Raw genomic sequence first — 20376 nt, 5'->3', positions numbered from 1 at the left:
AAATATATAAATATATTAATAGAAATACATATTTTGATATATTTATACTGCTGTAGTCTTAGAAATACTAATATAAATGTTTATAATATATTTATAAATAAATAGAAATAAATATTTCTATTAGGAAATAAAAGGGCTTCTTTTTTTTTTTTTTTTTTGTCTTTTTCCTTTTTATCGGTACTGGGGATTGAACTCACGACTAGGACTTCAATTTTGAACATACTGGATTAAAATACACTCATTCCTCCAGGTTTCCTCCAAAACCCACAAGACCAAACGGAACCAGGAAGAACAGATGAGCTCTCACCCAAAGTTTGGAAGCTAAAACTGTATCAGGCAAGTAAATGACAGAGTAGCCTGAGAATGATGATAGCTAATAAAAACGGCAAACATTCACAGTGCCCTTACTCTGGAGCCGGTGGCACGGTGTCAAGTCATTTTGACTACTGACATTTAACTGTAACAGCTCTGAGAGTTGTCCTTATTTTACTGACAATAAAACTGATGTACAGAGCAAATTACGTAATCTGGCCAAGGTTGCTCAGACACCAAACTTTTCGTAAGGAACCAATATGACACAAAATAACTGAGGGACACTCTTAGAAACTGGAGGTATCTCTGGAGGCAGGAACATACCGTGGAGCAGAAAATAGAAGTGAAGCAAAAAATACAAGAAAAGTTTCTTCAAAGATAGCTAGACCCCAGACTTCCTTTCTTATCCCAACTGCCAGGTGGCAGTCCTCTGTCCCACTAAAGGAGAATGCAGGAAGCCGCGCTTTCCGGAGGCTGAACCACACACTTGCTGGACTCTGAACGCTGCACAGAAGCACTGAGCAGAGGGACAGATGTTCTATCTAAAGCAATCATGAAATAACTGTGAGTCCCCCTGTTAGTTTCTTTAGTCTGCTCAGCTCCTGAACAGTCACTAGCATGTGAAGGTTTCCTAACTAAAAACCTAAATCCCCACCTCACCACTCTAAAGTCAGAAACCTCCTCCTCCCTCTCAGGACTCCAGTCAGCTCACTGGTGCCCCTCCCTGGAGGAGGACAGATCAGCAGTGGTCACCAGCTGAGGACTGTCTCCTCCACCACACCAAGAGAAAGAGAGGTTCTCATAGGGAAAAAGGTACTATATAAAGCCGGAAGCAGAAAAAATAAAATATTAATCAGTTGCTTCAGAAAGATGCAAAGATATTGCATCCATAACACAAGAACCAAATGCAACAACAACAAAGACATTTAAAAAATAAGAAAGGAGGTCTTCTGAAAACTATGCAAGTAGACAAATTCACTTTAAGGCTTACAAGACAAAAATGAAGAACTATTGTAGAAAATAGGAAGCAAAAGACAACAAAATATAAAAAAGAACAAAAGACCTGAAAATAAGAGGACCAACCTAGGAAGAATAGTGCCCGAATATCAGACAATCTAGAAAACAAGAAGAGAAAATTATGAAAGAATCACTTCAAGAAAATCTCCCAGAACTCAATGAAGGACACAATTTCTAGACTGTATGCCACTGAGTACCCAGGACAATGATTAAATGATTATTTAAAAAGCACAAAGATCTTTCTTTACTGTGAAATTTCAAAATACTGGGAGTGAAAAACAATCTTAAAAATAGCCCATATAATGAAGAATTAAGGAAGAAAGTCAATGAGCCCAGCTATATGCTATGTTAATAAAAAGAGCTATAATAGAAGCAAGAAGCTAATGAAGAATAGGTCTTCAAAGTTCTAAAGGAGTAATTTCAACCTAGAATCCTATATTCAGCTAACCACACCACAGGGTCTCAAAGAGCTACACGTGGCCTTTCTCGAGCAGCTTCCAAGCTGAGTGCAGTGGTGCATACACACAATCCCCCACCCTGGGGGCTGAGGATGGAGGACTGCAAAAAAAAAAAAGCCCAGCCTGGGCAACTCAGTGACTTAGCAAGAGCCTGCCTTGAAAAACAACACAGAGAATTCAATGCCCAGCGCCGGGGTGGGGAGGGCAGTGCCTGAGCTGTGAGCTTCTAGGATAAGGAATAAATCTAGCAAGATGCCATGAAACCCAGGGAAAAGGGCTTCTGACACAGAAGGATTTTTAGGGTGGTAACTGTGGAGCACAGAAAGAAAATAACCACTTCACAACAAAGTAGGAGTGTGGAAAGGTTTGGGGGTCCCCAAGAGAAATATATGAAGGTCATGGAAGTATTATAACATTTGGGGGAGTACTGTTATAGATCTTGTGTGAAAATGAGTCAAGTTGCAGAAAATATTTTCACAGTCATTACATTCAGCCAGAATGAGGCAGATTCTCCCCAAACACCACCAACTGAACAATCTGCCTCTTACATTAAAGATCATCAAGGCATCATTAATAAGTAAATTTAAATTTCTAAGTATAAAACTGCTTAAGAACTTAAGTGAACCAGTGACTGAATCTTACCGAGACACACATTAACTTACCTTTAACATAAGAGACTCTGGGGCTTCAAGAGGTGCGCAGGCATCAGGAGAGCCCACCAGTTCTGCTCCGTGGGTGACGACCTTCTGACCCACGGCCAGCCTCCCGCTCTTCAGGAGGGTGGTGAGAGGCGGGTCCAGCTGGGCCCTGACGGCGTACCACCCGTCTGTAAGTTCCACGACGGCCGCTTTCTTGATGTCTGCACTGGCTTTATCGCCAGAGCCTTCAGACGTATTTGTGTTGGATGAAACAATGTCAGAGACACAGAGGACAAGTGTTTTTGCAGCTATATCGTCCCTTTCCAGGATCTTTTTTATAGCTGACCTTCTGCTTCTATCAATTTCCACATCATATCTAAAAATTTTTAAAAATGCTCATTTTAGGAATTGTGTCTCTAGAATTTCACTGTAAACAAAGTCACTAAGTAAGAAAATTTATCAAAGAATACAAATTTTTTAGTTAGAAATACATTGTTTTATATTATTGAAATATGATTACGAAAGTTTAAAAAAATAAACTTTGTTGCCGATTCATGAATAATGGGTCAAATTACTAATCTGCATTGTTTTCAGACCCCAAGAGGTTGAAGAGGGAGTGGGGAAGAGGAAAGGAAGACCTGTGAACCTGCCATCTCTCTCAAGTGGAGCTGGGAGATGAGGAGAGAACAACTCTACCCAAAGCACGGAGGCAAGGAAGTCACAGCCTGCAGAGGTCTGGATCCCCCACAGGAGATGATCACTTAGTATTAAACTTGCCTGTATTTTAGCTGAAGAAGGACCCTTTCTGGATTCAGGCATCTGCTAGCAAATTCCTGAGGAAAAGCAACTTCCATCGCCGCCAGTTTCCATATAATCCATCTGTAGTGGTTACAGACCCAAACTCTAGAAATAAGCTTTGGATCCACACCTGGAGTGTCACACAGAGCCCTGAGCAAACACATGTAGAACAAACCAAAAACCATATCAGATAGTACTAAATTCAACAACTGTCACATGACCATCTTCTTTGCAAACAAACAAAAAACACATGTGCGAGACTGGTCAGGTTTCCTGGTGGCTCACACCTGTAATCCCAGCACTCACGAGGCTGAGGTGGGAGGATCATTGCGAGTTGAAGACCAGCCTGGGCTACAAAGTGAGCTCAAGGCCAGCCGGAACTGCATAGAGAGACCTCATCTCAAAAAAAAAAAAAAAAGACTGGCCAGGTTTTATGAATGAACACATGATCTACAACATAAATTCAGAAAACCACCATGTATCAAATAGCACACAAATAAAAATGGTCAATAAAATGATTTAAACTTACATAGAGTTTTTCCTCAAAATTGAGATTCTTAATTAGAAATAATTGTATTTTAGACAATACTTTCCTACTATAGAGAATATTCCTAAAAATCACACCTCAGAAAGCTCACTCCTGCTCTTGGGCTTGTCTTCATGTCATTCCTGATCTTCTTAAATCTATTATTATTATTATTATTATTATTGGTACCAGGGATTGAACTTATGACTGAGCTAAATCCCTGGCCCCTAAATCTCCTAACTCCTCATCCTCCCTTACTCTCCCTGCACTACGACAAGAGTGACGGAAAGGGTAGGTACTTCCGCAAACTCTGCTCCCAGGACCCCTCACTGCTGTATCTTTATGCTGCGCCTCTGCCCTTCGTGCACATGCGCCCAACCTCTCTTGCCACTCAAAGCCATTCACTTAGAATTGCCTTCTCTCCTGTGTCAGTAGATTCTCCCCTTTCTACTAGACAATATCCATCAGCATAAAAAAGTAGGTTTTGTTTCTTATTTCAAAACACACAAACTAGCCTGAACTGACCCCTTGATCCCCCTTGCTCCTCCAGGTACCCCTCCACACACACCTTGTTGCTATAGTTTGGATAAAGGGTCTCCCTCAAAACTCATGTTGAAACTTACTCCTAACACAACAGTATGGCGAAGGGCCTCGTGGGAGGCTGCAGATTGCTGGGGTGCCCCCTTAAAGGGGACAGCAGGACCCTGGCCCCTCTCTTCCTCCTGCACTCTAGTCATGAGGTGAGCACTTTCGCTCTGTCACACACTCCTGCCAGGGTGTCACAGGCTCAAAGCAGTAAGGCCAACCTATCAAGAGCCAGGAACTATAAAACTGCAGTCAGACGAAACAGCCCTTTTCTCTATAAATTGATTATCTCAGGTTTTTGCAATAGTGACAGAAAGCTAATACATGCATTACGATATTTTTCTTATCTACTAGACAATATCTACCAACATAAAAAATAAATTTGTGTACCTTAAAACATACTATCTTAAATTTATTCTTTTTGATCTGACTTTTTCTTCCCTATACTGACTCTATTTCTGCTTTTCTCTTTGGCAATTTCTGAAACAACTGACTATATTCTGTGTACTATTCTTCTTTAAATGCCTTTAATTGGACTCTAATCAAGCTTTCCTCCTACCAATCAAATTTCCAGGATGAAGACTCAGCAGATGAGCAGAACAGTTCTAAAGAAGAGTCTTGTGCAGATGGCCCTGAGAGGGGTGCCATGCCTGTGATACTGCCAGTAAGTGTGAGGCCAGGTCAGAAAGGAGTGGGTAAATCTTTATTTATTTATTTATTTTTTGGTACCGGAGATAGAACTCACGACTAGGCACTTGAAAGGCAGGCAGGTGCTTATGCCACTGAGCTAAAAACCTAGCCCCTGGTGGGTAAATCTTGAAAAAATGCTCTTCAGGAAACAGGTTCCAAAAAAAGGGTAAAATCAGTTCCTACTAATTTCAGCCCAGAGAGAGACGTTATATATGTACTGAGCGTGGAAGGTCTTCAAATCCTACCCAATACCAGAGCATACACACTGAGGAGAAACCTTAAGTGTGCACCAAATGTGGGAAGGCTTTCAGCTACAGCTCCAACCTGACCCTTCATTACAGAACACGCTTGGTAGACAGGCCCTATGACTGTGAGGGAAAGCCTTCAGAGGGTTCAGGCCTCCTTAAACATCAGCAAATACACGTGGAAGAGGCGCCATACCAACGTGAAGATTGTGGCAAGGCCTTTAGTGGCAAAAGCAGCCTCATTTGACACTATCGCATCCACACTGGGGAGAAGCCCTCCCTGTCAGTGCAACGAGCGAGCGTGGGAAGAGCTTTACTCAGCGTGCAGGTCTCAGCTCACACTGGCGCCTCCACACTGGAGAGAAGCTCTATAAATGTAAGGAATGTGGGAAGGTTTCAGTTCAGCTCAGATTTTAATGAACATCACAGAATCCATACTGGGGAAAGGCCCTACTAGTGTAATCATCGTGGGAAAGCCAGTAGCAAGGTAAATCTTTCCAAACACCAGAGAGTGCAAATTGGAGAGGCCGAAGTGCTGTGACTGTCAAAATGCCTTATTTATGTAAACTTTAGAATGTGCTGTAGTAACAGCTGATTGATTCTGCTCCACTCAGCATCAAAGGCCACCTGTGGAGTGGCCTCTGCCCTGGCGGCTTCTCAGGGTAGAGTCCCCTCTCTACACTGCAGGACCCCCTGAACCATGCAGCACTGCCTTCTGAGAGCTAAATTGATGTGTATCCATGAAAATAAGAAACATTAAAAACGTCTTTAGCTGTTGTATTCTAGAACTGTAGTTTATAAAGAACTGAGCTATACTGACTAGAATTTAGTAAGATTCAGAATGAACTTAATACCTCAAAATAAAGCTATGTTAAATAAGGTTAGCAATGCCCTCTGCGCGGCTAAATCCAGTAACTGATTAGCAGTCACCACTTTACATTACCTACCAGCAGCAATCCTCAGAGCTGCTCCCTCACTATTTCCTAAAATGCTATCTCCCTTGGCATGCAAGAGACTCTTTCCTCTACATTTATTCTTAACTTTCTGATCACTCTCCCTTTTTCATGGAACCAAATTCCATCAATATGGTGAGAACTCCAAAATTGGTTTCTTTGGTCTCTACCTCACCTATGAATTCCACACATGCATATCCAACTGGCTACTAACATCTCCACTTGGATGTCCACGATCAGATATCAAGTTTCAAATACTCAAAGCTGAAGTCTCAAGTTCCCTTCCATCTTTGTTCTCAATTCTCGTAGCATTAACTGGTAACCGTCTTTCCAGCTGCTGAGCCCAAATCTTTGAAGCCATTCTCTTCTTCTCTATCTCTACATCCAACCCTTGATCAAACCATGATGGTGCCACTTGCAAACTGTACCTAAAATCCAACAGCTTTTCATCACCTGCTACCTTCATGGTCCCAGCAACCATCTTCTACCAGACTTCTGCAGTGGCTTCCTTAAGTGGCCTCTTGGTTTTATCTTTGCTCTTCCCCACAGACCAATCTCAACAAGCAGCCACAGTAACTTTTTCAAAAGTTAGTAGATCATGCCTCCCTCTGCTTTAAACTTTATTTCTAATGGCTTACTCAGAGTGAAAATTGCATTCATGTATTAAAAGCCAAGCTTCTCCCGAGGGTCTGTGAGGTCCTCTTCTACCTCACCTACTTCTGCTCTTCTCCCTACTCCAGCTATGCTAACTCCTTTCTTGCACCTTAAATACTTCTAAAGTACATTTCCCCCGAGACCCTCTTGACACTTTCTCTGACACTTCTGCACTCTCTGTGCACCTCTAAGGGATGTCAGTGAAGCCTTTCTGACTTTAAAAGTTACAGATGGGAGTGGCAGCATATACCTGTAACCCCAGCACTCTGGGAGGCTGAGACAAGGGGATTCCAAGTTCGAGCACAGCCTGGGTAACTCAGTGACTTAGCAAGATCCTTTCTCAAAATAAAAAATAAAAAAGGGCTGGGAACGTCGCTCAGTGTGAAGGCCCTGGGTTCAACCCCAAACTCATTCCCCCTCAAAATTGCAACTCATCTTATTTCCTCTACCATCCTTCAAACTTTATTTTCTATTTTCATACTACCGATCACCTTCTAATTCACATTTTACTATTTCAAAGGATTTTTTTGCACCTTCTTCTCTCACTAGGATGCACAGGACTCTAAGACAGGGATCACTCCGTGTTGCTTTGCTATGTCTTGTGCTTAGATTAATACTAAGAATATAGTAGATTCTCCAAAAATATTTAATGATCAAAAAACAGCTAAAAGGAGCTCAACACACTCAGTTGATGAACTCTGCCCACTTGGCTATAGAGTTAACTGTAGCTCTCTGTAGTGTGCAGTTTAGATAATATAGGAAAATAATACAAGTGTTGTACTATCACAATTTATAAGCAGCTGTATTTGTAAGAAACATCCAAAATATACATGGGCATCCTTTTTAAAAATACTTCAAAAAAGTTAAAACACTTTTCAGGAAAAAATGTTTTATCACATTCGTAAAACACTAGTTTTAGAAAGGTATGTATTTTTTTCTTTTTTTTGGTATCGGGGATTGAACTCAAGACTTTGCATTTGCCAAGCAGGCACTTATACTGCTGAGCTAATCCCCCGGCCCAGTTTTTTTTTGTACTGGGAATCAAACTCATGACCTCACCCTTGCCAGGTAGGCGCTTATATCATTGAGCTAAATCCCAGGCGATGTAGGGATTAAAAAAAACAAAACAAAAGAAAAAACCCAAGGGCACAAAAGAAAGGATTTCCATCTCTTTCCATAGCTTGAGGTAACCCATCCTGATAGGAAAACAATTTATGTACAGTGGAAAAAAAACGATCACACAGTTTCTAACCTGCTGATGCTCCAGAGCGGTGGTGGTGAATCTACGGCATGCATACGTATGCAGTGGGCCGCTTTATCACTGAAAGCTGTGAAAGGCTCACTACCACTGCTTCAGAGTGAGGATGTTTTCTAGTTATTTGGTACTACTAACACAAATATTTCTGTTTAACATTTAGTATTTGTAGTTTGTATCTGTAAGTTATACAGTGAAAAAGAACGCAACATAAATGTGTGCATGTTTGGGGTGAGTCTACCATAAAATCAAACTTAACTCTTCTTACTGTTTTAACTACTGTGTTAAGAAAAACAGACACTACAACAAAAACTCCATTCATAACCTCTAGGACAAACCACATTCTCTCTTCAAAGATCAGGTCTGCTTAGGGTAATAAAGATGTCAGGGATCACTGCTTAATCAATTTAATCTGAATGTTTGCTTAACCACAATATACTTAAAATGATTTAATACATGGAAATTAACCTTCTCGTCAGTTTTAGTTCAAGAGACACAATGAAAGACAAAAGGGCAATTGTGAGGCAGAGAATGATGGAATACATAACAGTTAACACGTTTTGCACACAGTACCTATAAAATTCTTCTTTTCCAGCCTTTCCATCATTGTCAGGTATAAGCCATCCACCATCAGCCACCTGTATTCCCTTTCCAGCCTGTAAATCTTCCTTACCAAAGTAATCCTGAATGTGAAACTTAAAAGATTCTGCGTTTTTGCTGTTGATTTTCATGCAATGTATAGATACACCATACATATAGAGCTGCATAAAATAGAAAAATTTGATAACAAAGTCAAATAAAACACTTGATGTCATAAAAACAAGTATAACATCCCACCACTGAATGTGCCCAAACTTTTGCATTTAAATACTGAAGTAATTATTATAAATACATTTCCTGGGCTGAGGGCACAGCTGAGTTGTAGAGTGTGTGCTTTTACCCTGGGTTCAATCTCTAGCACCACACACACACACACACACACACACACACACACACACACACCGCCCCCACCCACCCGCCAAAATCCTCAAAATGAAAAGCCTTTACTAGAGGCTTTCTTAGAAGCTGTAATGCATGAAAATGACCTATACTTCAAGAGCCTCCTGTATACTTGTATTCCTTCTGTGTATATGCCTTTTGCTATGTATATGCCACAGGAGGCACTCTGGGGATTAAAAACGGTAACAATTTATCACAGCTGTTAAATTCCAAAGGGAGGAAGGGAGAGATCTTGGAAGGATAAGTAGGTTAGGCAGTTGGACCCACCTCTGAGGTGCTTTCTTTCATCCCAATGCTTAACCCAACGTGTCTTTTTGCTTGTTCACTGCTTGATTCTGGAGTCAGACTCTTGTTCTGGAATTGTGGGTCTTCCACTTATTAGTTAAGGAACTCAACCCTCTCTATGACTCACTCCTCTCACAAATTAACACTGCTTTTCCTTGGTGTGGTTGTGAGGACTGATTGATACATAACCAGTGCCTTGTAGGACTACGTAGTGTCCTATATATATAAAGTGTCGCTGTTGATACTATCAACATTATTTCCACTGCAAAAAATTCTACCTAGACTGTAATGGCTTGCCCAAGTCCTCTTCTAAAAATGCAACTGAACTTTAGAAGGTTCACGGCCACCAGTTGTGCACATTTTACATTCAAGGTGACTGCTTTCCTCTAATGCCAAGATTTGAAGGATTAAGAGAAAGCATGGTTTCTAGGCACAGATCACTTTGACAGGATGGGGCAGGTCTGGGAAACCAAAGAGAAGTAGCACTGAAGGCAGATGTGGAAGTATGATTTCATTCATGTGTGTTAGCAGTGTATTTTCATTCTTCAAACAAAATAATTTGCAGGTACTAGTTCATAAAGTCACCCTTTGCTGTAAAAGCTCTAAAGATTACAGCGGAAGTGTACCTGTTTATGAGAACATGCAGAGGGAACTCGACCTCCTACTGCTGCTTTCAGAGAGATTCGAGGCAAACTGGATGTTTTTGCAAGATACAGACTTCCTGGCTGTGGAAAGATATGCTGCTTTTCTTTCTCTTTAATTCGAATATCCTGTATTTTCCTGGCATTCTGAAGGCTTGTCATTAAGTCTGTTGAAAAACAAATTAGTAAAAAATGGAACTGAATGTAAATTTTAAAAGTGCAACCCTTGCTTTATAAAATTGTATATCAATTTTCTCTAATTTCACATGCAGAAAGAAAAAAAGCTCTTAGAATTCTACTTGTAAATATTCAAGGATTTAGAAAAACTCAACTTGTACAAGTGTATAAATAGAAATATATCTGTTATTTGTCTCAATTTTGGAAGAAAATTATTATGATAAATCTATTTGAGTAACGGACCCAGATCCTGTGTCTAACAGCCTTTAAAACAAACAAACAGAGGGGCTGGGGATACAGCTCAGTGGCACAGAGCCAGCCTGGCAAGTACAAGGTCTTGAGTTTGATTCCCAGTATTGGTGCACGTCCCTCCTCCCCCGTTAAAACAAAACAGAAAAAAAAAAAAAAAAAAAAAAAACACACACACACACACACACACACAAAAACCCCAAGAAAGTCCAAAAGTAATTATCTTCAAAAGAAAACATGAAAGTAATTTAAACCTAATTTTTGGATTTAGATAACCTAAAGCATTAAAAAATATTAATTATTAATCATCAGAACTGGGGAAACTACTTAGGTCATAATATTTAGTAACTTAAGTATCTAACCAAAGGCAAAAACTAGTCATACAAGTTGTCTTACAATACCTAAAGGTTCTTCTTTACACTTCGGGAAAATTTTGACTGTTCCTTGATTGGAGCAGTTTTTGTTAAACTGATGAATCTCACTGCCATCGACATTATTTTCACTATCGTCAGAGCCACAGTCATCTATATTTTGTTGTTTCTGCTTGTTTTCCTCTAAATTAATATCCCTGCTCACGAAACACTCATCTCTGTGAAAATGTGACTTGGTTTTGAAAGGTGGGACAAACACTTTGACTGGTTTGCTGGCGGTAGTCGAGTATCTCGTGTTTTCACTTCGTACAGCAGGAACTTTGTAAAACGGCTGTCTTGAAACTGGTAAACTGGTTGAAGACTTTTCCAAAGTCAAATGTTCATAAAGATGAGATGTAGACAGAAATTCTTGATCAGGTGCAGTACAATTTAGATTCTGGATTTCTTGCCGGTTGCTCGTTGTGCTACATTGGAAAGAAAACTGATTATTGAGCAGCCACGTGCTGGAATAAAGGTGTGTGCAGAGGCCGCCCCGAAGCCCACGGCCATCCCGACCGACCAACCTACCGGTAACTGTTTTGCATTCATCATGCTGCCTTCACCACAGTTTCCTAACACGTGCCATACGGATTGCTACTGTGTTTCTATTTTCATTATTCTTTCCTCCTTGTCCCCCTTCCCAAACCCAACCCAAATCAGAATTCCAATTCATTTTCTCCACAGAATAAACTTCCGGTCTTCTGAAGAAAAGCAAGGAATACCCGTCAGCAATATGGCAGGGGAAACCGAGGCTTCTCAAAGTATCGACTGATCTCCCTGTTTCCCTCCCGACTGCAGGGAGGTGCGTGTGGCTGCTGACTGCATCTTCCTCAGGCTCTCCAGGGGACAGGTTCTCTGCTGGCTCTAATGGTGAATTTTAGCTTTCTCAGGCTTACTATATTATTCATGTTTTGGCTTCTTTTGAAAGTGCCCTAGAGAATTATGTGTTTAAAAATCCTATTTTTAATTTTAGTAGGGTTTAGAGAGGGAGGAGAGATAAAAAATATTTTTAACATCTGCCATTTTCTACTAATTGACTTTCAGTATTGCTTTATTCCATCTCAATCTTAGTATATCATGAAAAAGTTGGAATATAATCTGTTGTGCTATTTTAAAAGTTGCCTAGAAACTGAAAGGTGAAATAACAGTATGAATATTATTACAGTATACTACCAAAATACTAATTTTTAATCTTGTTTCAGGCTTTCAAAAAAAGAAACTTGTTGGGCCAAGGATTTAGCTCAATAGCATAAGTGCCTGCCTGGCAAATACGAGGTTGTGAGTTCCATGCCCAGTACCAAAAACAACAAAAAACAAAACAAAACAAAAAACAAACTGCTAACTTGTTTCCTGTAGATTTGCATCACTGGCTTCAGCAATATTGTTTAAGAAATATAATTTTCCAACATTAGCAGAATTTTCAAATGATTTAAACACATTACCAAGATGGTCCACAGGTAACAGGCTCTAAAGAAATGTGATGTGTAAACCGCTTTCTATCTTTCACTGTACCTAGAAAAGATAACTTGACATTAATCATGAAAGGCTGATGGGAGATTGTATTTTCCGTTTGTTTATAACATACACTATTTACAGATTAACACAAAAATTTGAGACAATCATATTTTTAAAATTTCAGTGTATAGCATGGACATGCAGAAAATAACAACAAAAGAAATAATTGATTCTCAAATTGATGATGACTATACAGTCAAATAATTCACAATACACACATGTAAACCAATGGTAAATTTAGTCAGCTGATGCTAACAAGTACAACTAAAGGTGTTAGTTAACTATCAATGGAAATAGCAATTTAAAATGTATTCTTATCAAGGTTTAAAAGCGAAGCTTTAGGTACTATTCACTTTCAGTATATAACTTATATCCAGTGAGTCTTCAATCAGCAGTGACAGGACTGGCTGAAAAAACTAGGGTATACTAATATATAGCCACATGATCAAGACTATGCAACTGTAAAAAATAATGAAGATCTCTATGTACTCAAGAAGTGATCCCTAGACAAACTAAGTAAATGGCAACAAACAAGGAAATAGTATATAACCGTTATTGATTTCCTGTTGTCTTGTTTTGAAATCCTGTGGTGACTGCATTGTTTTATTCTGATCTGCTTTGTTCTATTTTGCTTTGTTTTATTCTCTTTAAAATAAAAAAAGTGTATATATTTTTTTGAATAAGAGAGGACCATGAGAATACACACCTGTATATATTTGCTTATTTTACAAACATGGACATAAGAAAATATGCATGTTTATTTTGCAAAAAAAAAATTCTAAAAGAATAAACTACAAATTATTAAAAAAAATTGACAGGTAGGAAAGGAGGTGAACAGTATTGAGTGAGAGGGTTGGAACCAAGACTTCTCCAAGTATATCTTTCTGTAGTGTTTACAACTGAACTCTGTAAATATTTTTTTTTCAGATGTAAGCTTAAATAAAAAAGATTCCTAAAATTGAAAACAAATAGAAACAATTCTACCAAATTAGCAAGTACTCACTGAAAAATTATTTTGACTGACATTTGAATACAGTACTTTGTATATTCTTAAATGATATATATTCTAAGGAGAAAAAACTGCAAAGAATTCATTTTCCCTTAGTAGGTTTATTGATAGTAGCATAAATTGATACTGTGAATCTAAAACTATTTTATGCATATATAGTACTGCAGGACAGTGATTCTCAAAGGTACTCTCTAGGAAGCTCTGAGGAGTACCCATAGTCCTTTAGCAGATTCAGGTTGTCAAACTGTCTTAATACTACTAAGACGTTATGTGTATCTTTTTACTGTTAATTAGTATTTATCCTGGTGGGATATTCTGCTATATCAGTACAACCATTATCTTAAGAAAATGTACATTCATAAACAAGCTAACTACTTTTCACTTTTTTTTCCTTCACAAAATTAAAATTTTTCCTTGAAAGAACAGTCAACAAACCACAGTTAATCAGACTTGGGTATTTAGCAGGTGTTTTTAAAAAAATGAATGAAGACTTCTGGGAGAACATGGCAGACAGATAGCAGCAGCTACGGAGGCTCTCTGAAACACCCAGCTTACAATTCAGGAATGGTGCGGAGTAAGGAATCATAAGCAAGTGGAGATATGCCCTGCTGACCTAAGAACGAACTGGGCTGAGAGAAACCAACTTGGAATGCAATCCTGGTGCTATAACAGGAACAGAAAAGCCTCAGTGTGGAAGCTGGAGCCCACGCCATTGGAAGCCACGATTTGGGTTTCCCGCCGTGCTGCGGCTGCGTCTACATCGGCTTGGCAGGGAGAGAGACTCGCGGAAGCTCTGAGAACGGGAATCGGTGAACGGAGTTGAAAACAGGACGGGCGGGGAGCTGTGCATTGACTTGCAGTGAGGTGAGTGAGAGAAAATGACACTCTTCTGCAGTTTAGGAGACTCCAGCGGAGGACATTCTGGGACTGGGCAGACTTCCGGGAGTGGGGCGCTGCAGCGACTTCAGCCACGTATCCCCCTCTCAGGCGGGATTGATGAGAAGTGCCTGGCCTACGTGATGCTGCTGGCTGAGACCCAGTAGGCTAGCACAACCCAGGTCCCAGAGCCTGAGGGTGGCCTGGAGGGGCGGGCCCCACATAGGCTGCCTGGTCTGCAACTTCCTGGTGTGCTGCGGTGGGCAGGAACACCTAGTTGGCGCAATTCGATCAGGCTGTGGCTGACAGGGAGGGAAGCTGGGCCTCCTATATATGCTTGCATATATAAGGAACAAAGAATATGGGAAGAGGGAGCAACAAGAAAGGCCCTTCGGCCCCCAATCCTGAGAAACAGGCAATAGCAGACGTGGCACCAATAGACATAAAGGGATATCTCCAGAGCCTCATAGACAAATTCAGGAATGAAGTTATTAATGACCTAAAGCTAGAAATAAGCAGAATAGTTAGAGAAATGCTAAGCACCACCCAAGAAAAAACAGATGGTGGAATGGAAGAACAGAAAAAGAGGGAGAATTGTTTGATGGAGAAAATAGAGAAAGCATAGAATACGTGAAGCAGGTTCAAAGAGACTACCAGGAAACTAAAAACTCTATTGAAAACTGGCATAACAGCTTGAAAGAAACTAAGGACAGACTATCTGAACTGGAGGGCAGATTTGTAATATGGGAGAATGAAATGAAAAACTTCTTAAAAGTAACAAAGAAACAAACAGCAATAATACAAAGACTAGAAGATGATAAGAGGATCCATAACTTAAGAATTAAGAACATAAAAGAAGAAGTAGGGACACAAACAAATGAACTACAAAAGCTACTCACAGAAATAATCCAGGAGAATTTTCCTAATTTAGCAAAAGGTAAAGATACTCAGTTGTATGAAGCATACAGGACCCCACCCACCTACAACCCAAACAGAGCAACACCCAGGCATATAATAATTAAAATTCCAGAAATTCAATACAAGAACAGAATATTAAAGGCTGTCAGAGACAAGAAACAGACCACTTACAAGGGAACACCCATCAGAATTACAGCAGATTTCTCGGCACAAACCATCAAATCACAAAGAGCGTGGAGGGAAATAATTCAAGCTTTGAAAGATAATAATCTCCAGCCAAGATTGATATATCCTGCACAACTATCCCTGGAAATTGATGGAAAAACAAGGTGCTTCCAGGATAAAGAGGAACTAGGGGAATATGCAACCACCAATTCAACTCTACAGAGAATACTGCAGGATATTCTAAAAAAGAAAAATACAAAGAATCCAGAAATAGTGGCAGAGAGGCCACAATGAATGGAGCAGAAAACAAAATGAAGAAGATAAACTGACAACTAATGACAGAAAAAGAGCTCAACAGAAATGAGGCAGAGAAGATTGGATGACAGGAACAGCTATTTTGGAGAAAATGACGTCTTAATAGGTAATACTGACTTAGTATTATCTTGTTTTGAAGTCTCATCAAGCTTTTGTTCTTCTGTCTCCATTGGTCTAAACAGGTTGTATCTTATTGGATTTTATTATATATGATAGTATAAGCAAAAACTTTTATAGACAAGGAGATTATACAGAAACCATTGTTCATTTTCTGTTAGTTGATTCTAAATACCCTATAATGCTGTCATTCTCTTAAATGGTTTTACATTGTTTTGATATATTTGATGCTACAGTATATGAAGTTATACTCAAAGATTTCAAGGAAAGAGACAATATGGTAACTACTTTTATGTCAGGATTATCTTGTGGTGAAACACTATTCTGCTTAAATGGTTATGTTTTGATCTGCGCTGTTTTGCTGTTATGCCCTCTTTTATCTCAATCTCCACTTCATCATTTACTTTTTTATTTTTATCCTTTTAATTAAGGGAAAAATAAATAAAAAATAGCAGGATATATTATAGTAACCCACTTTGACTTTCCATTATCTTGATTTAAAGCCCTGTATTACTCTCACCATCTTGTTTTTGACTGATGTCCCCCTATTCTGTTTTGCTTGATAGTACCAGGTTCGAAAGTTTAGGCAACAGCTGTGAAGATAGTGAGGTTCATTATGATGCCCATTCTGGTTGACTATTATCTACTTTTGAAGACCTATAATGTCTCCAATGTTTTGGTTTTGTCGGTTTTGTTCTTTACTGTTTTGTTCAATTTTATTATAACTGATGATATAGGCAGTTCTATTAGAGATAGCGGGAGGCATTATGGTAAACATTGTTGATCACCTTGTATTATGCTTTTACATTATCTATTATGTCCACCCTTTTGATTTGATTGATTCTGTTCTGTTATGTCACATTTGGTTCTACTCCCTTCCAAAACAGTAATAAGAACTGTGGGAGCAACAAAACTCAAAATGTGTAATTTTCATTGTACAAAAGAGAGGAAAAGAAAGTGCTCTAAACGATATAACTGTATGTATATTTAAGTGTATAAGACAGATAATGATACCACTGAGTTTTGTTGGATCATTGAACAGAACTGTTTGCAGTCTCACTGTTGGAATGTCCACTTTACAAGCTTTAATTTTGTGACTTGAACAATTATTTCTAAGATGACAATATGTAATCCATTAACTAGTGATTTCCTACTGTTTATTTTTTTCTGTAAATCTGTATAACTTGTACCCTTTCTCTGCTGTTTTTTTCTCCTTAAATAAAATTTAAAAAAAATGAGTGAAATCAGTTTACCACTAGAAGGAAAAGAAATGACAATATTTTTGCTAGAAGTAAAATTCAAGCTCTTAAAGGAGAGGTTAGAATTTGGGGACATTAGTATTTGACTATAAACTTGACAGCTTCTAATACCTGAAACTTTTTAGATCAGTGATGTCGGCAACAAAGGGATTCAGTATGGCATAATAAAATTTGTCAAATGTTGGAAGAGCTGCGTAACTCAGTAAACTAACATTTTCCAAAGTATCAATGAATAATGTTACAAATATTAAAATTTCTCAACTTTAAGTTCTAATATAATAAATATCAATAGATAAAATCCATACATACCAATGTTCTTTCAGGTTGTCCATAATTTGAGAATACAAAGAGGTTCTGAGACAGAATACAAAAGCTTAGAAACTACTGCTGTAACATAAAGCGAAGTAAAAATGGTTTTATGAGGAGCCAAGAATGTAAATAGAACATTAACACCCCCAGCAGTAATAGCATGGGTAGCATCCAAATTTTGGTTTCTATAAATACTAACTACTGGAAAGGATCTTTGGGGAAATAGTTGATTCCAGTACTAGGGTAAGGTAACTATAAGATTCTAAGACATCTATGGAGCACCACCTGCCATAAAGAATAAACGAGTCATTTGTGGAAAACTTGATGCACCTTGAAACCATACACAGAAGCTTAAGTATCTCATCGTTTCTCTTACATGAGAAACATAAAGTATACGTAAAGAGCAAAATAACAGACAGATAATAGGAAGCAGATCTTTCTAGAAAGGGAAAGAAATCGAAAGATGGACGGCAGGGGATGAACAGAAGAAATTAGGGAATGTTACGTACATGTGCCAATTCCATGCAAGGAATATACTGTAAACATTTACCAAAAAAAGAAAGCAGGGAGTGGAATCAAGTGATGAGTGGATGGGAAGGGAAAGAAGAGAAAGGAGATAAAAAACAAGAGAGAATTAAGATATATTATGTACATGTACCAATTCCCCACAAGGAATGTAAACACTATGAACTAAAACAAGTACTAATAAAAAAAAGATTCTGCGGGGCTGGGGATTTAGCTCAGCGGCATAAGTGCCTGCCTTGCAACCAGGCAGTCGTGAATTCGATCCCGGTACCAATAAAAAGGAAAAAGACAAAAAAAAAAAAAAAAAAGATTCTGCAAAATCGTTTTTGTAATAATAAAAGCAAGACATCCTAAAAAATTAATCAGGATATGTTAAAAACAAAAAAAGAGGTTTCTACTTCCAAATCTGGGATAATCTGAACATTAAAAAGCTTATGTTTCCTTTTTCTAAATAAACATATTTACATGTAGTTGCTTATAAATTTTATATACTTTATAAATAAATATCAATGAAATCAATTTTATTCATAAATAAAATTTTAATAGTGACTATTATATCAACTTACTCATTCTGAAAAATTTTATCTAGAGGGTAATAATTAAGCATGTATAAACGATATTTTATTTTGGGAGTTAGCTCAGTGGCATAAGCACCTGCCTGGCAAGTGCAAAGTCATGAGTTCAATCCCTGGTACCAAAAAAAAAAAAAGAAGGTATTTTATTTTTAGTTATACATTTATTTTACATTTTTTATTTGTATATCCTCAAAGTACCAAAGTATCATCTCAGATTATTTAAATGCAAATGAAAAAATATACCTTTCAATAAAATGATGTGGTAGTTAGCATTGTAACCAACTTATCAAATCACCTAACATTTTGTGTCTCTTAATATGATGCAATACATATACACAGCTCTTCTCTGAAGTATTTTGCCAAAACTATAGAATCCTAATGAAGTCTCCTATCCAAACAGGCAATGCAAGGGTGTGAGATACAGATCAGCAGCACAAGTGCCTGCCTGGCAAGCGCAAGGTTCTAAGTTCAATTCCCAGTACCAGAAACAAATGAAAGCAAAAAAAATAGATGGCCCAAACAGGCAATACACTAATAAGCTGAGTGATACCAAAAACAAAACAAAACACCAAATCTAGAATGTGTGACAGTCTACAAAATAATTGGCCTGGTCACATTACAGTATTGATACTTTAAAAAATAAAAAATTTACTGTTGTAAATTAGATTATATCAGGTATTAAGTAATACTCATATACTAAGTATGTTTCTTTCTCTCCCTTGGGGTGTGTGTGGTATAATTAAAAGAACAGTGAGTGTTTTGATAAAAGAAAATGAAGTATAATAAAAGACACACTGTCATTAACCCCTCTCAAAATTCCCTCCCTCCAGGCCTTATTGATGTATTAGATATGGAGTATGAGGAAACGAGTAAAAGGTATTATCAGGGTACTGCATGATCAAATGGCAGAACGGCACAGCCCTTTACTGAGAAAGTAAAGACAACAGAACAAGGTTGAGCAGGGACAGCACAAGGAGTTCAGCTATGGCCACATAAGTCTGAGTAGAGATGACCAGCAGGCAAATGGATGAGTCTGGAGTTCAGCCACTTTCAGTCTAAGGCTGCAAGTATGACCCGTAGTCATTGAAGTTTAGGCAGAAAGTAGACCTAAGGCTCCCTGAAGTGTTCCTGCTTGGAGTAAGGAAGGGGGCTATTAAAAAAAACCTGCACATACGCAGCCATTAAGGAAATGAACAAGAGACCATGGTGGGCTGGAGAAATGATCAACTGGTTTGGAAGATGGAGCCAAATAAGAACGGAGAAACGCCCACCGGGTCTGGCAACATGGAGAGAGTGGCGTGACTTGGAGAAACTTTCCAATTATAGACAACCTCATCGATATTATGAAGAAAAATTCCACCTAACAAACAAGATATAATAAGTTAAATTATTGAGCTATAATGTAAAAATTTTCCAAGATATATAGCAAAAAGAACTGAGAAAAAAAATATAACACACTGTACTTATAGAGGGTAAATAAGAATACAAAGGAAATTTTACCATCTGGAGTGCATTTGGAAGCTTTTAAAGATTTTTCTTCATTTTCTTTTATCCTGTCAAATTCATTTAACAAGCTTCTTTTGATTTGGGATTCTCCTAAAAAGAAATTTCATAAATGTTTGTAAATTATATCAGCTTCATTTTTAAAACCTCACAGTCCAGTAAAAAAATTAAAAATACTGACTTTTACAATATGTTAAATAAAACTACATAAATAGTGTAAGTATAAATAGTGACCATTCTTTTTAAAAGAGAAAAATTTTTTTCTCAGTAACAATTTCTATCCCTTTTTGATCATTTAAAGACAACTACTTTTTGGGGTGGGTGGGTGTTGGGATAGGGATTCACTATGTAGTGCGGGCTGGCACTGGACTCACTTATGCAGCCCAGGCTGGCCTGGA

The 20376-nt window shown here is 38.3% G+C and overlaps 1 protein-coding gene across 7 annotated transcripts in view; it reads right to left on the bottom strand.

Annotated features, from left to right (window-relative positions):
• Brca2 (BRCA2 DNA repair associated) overlaps positions 1–20376 on the bottom strand; it is an 86923-nt gene that overhangs the window by 19518 nt on the left and 47029 nt on the right. For all 7 annotated transcript variants that reach the window (XM_063232597.1, XM_063232600.1, XM_063232599.1 and 4 more), the window contains 7 exons: positions 19976–20071; positions 12335–12404; positions 10884–11317; positions 10042–10223; positions 8705–8892; positions 3203–3373; positions 2450–2801 (listed from right to left, as the gene is read on the bottom strand). In XM_063232597.1, the coding sequence (XP_063088667.1) occupies positions 2450–2801; positions 3203–3373; positions 8705–8892; positions 10042–10223; positions 10884–11317; positions 12335–12404; positions 19976–20071 (1493 nt within the window). The remainder of the gene's footprint in view (positions 1–2449; positions 2802–3202; positions 3374–8704; positions 8893–10041; positions 10224–10883; positions 11318–12334; positions 12405–19975; positions 20072–20376) is intronic.

Source organism: Cavia porcellus, unplaced genomic scaffold (genome assembly GCF_034190915.1).
Source record: "Cavia porcellus strain 051 isolate PalLab524CR breed Dunkin Hartley unplaced genomic scaffold, mCavPor4.1 scaffold_21, whole genome shotgun sequence".
In the NCBI taxonomy this organism is placed as follows: Eukaryota; Metazoa; Chordata; class Mammalia; order Rodentia; family Caviidae; genus Cavia; species Cavia porcellus.
The sequence above is the reverse complement of the archived record's forward strand: the minus strand, read 5'-3'. Positions and strand labels throughout refer to the sequence as shown.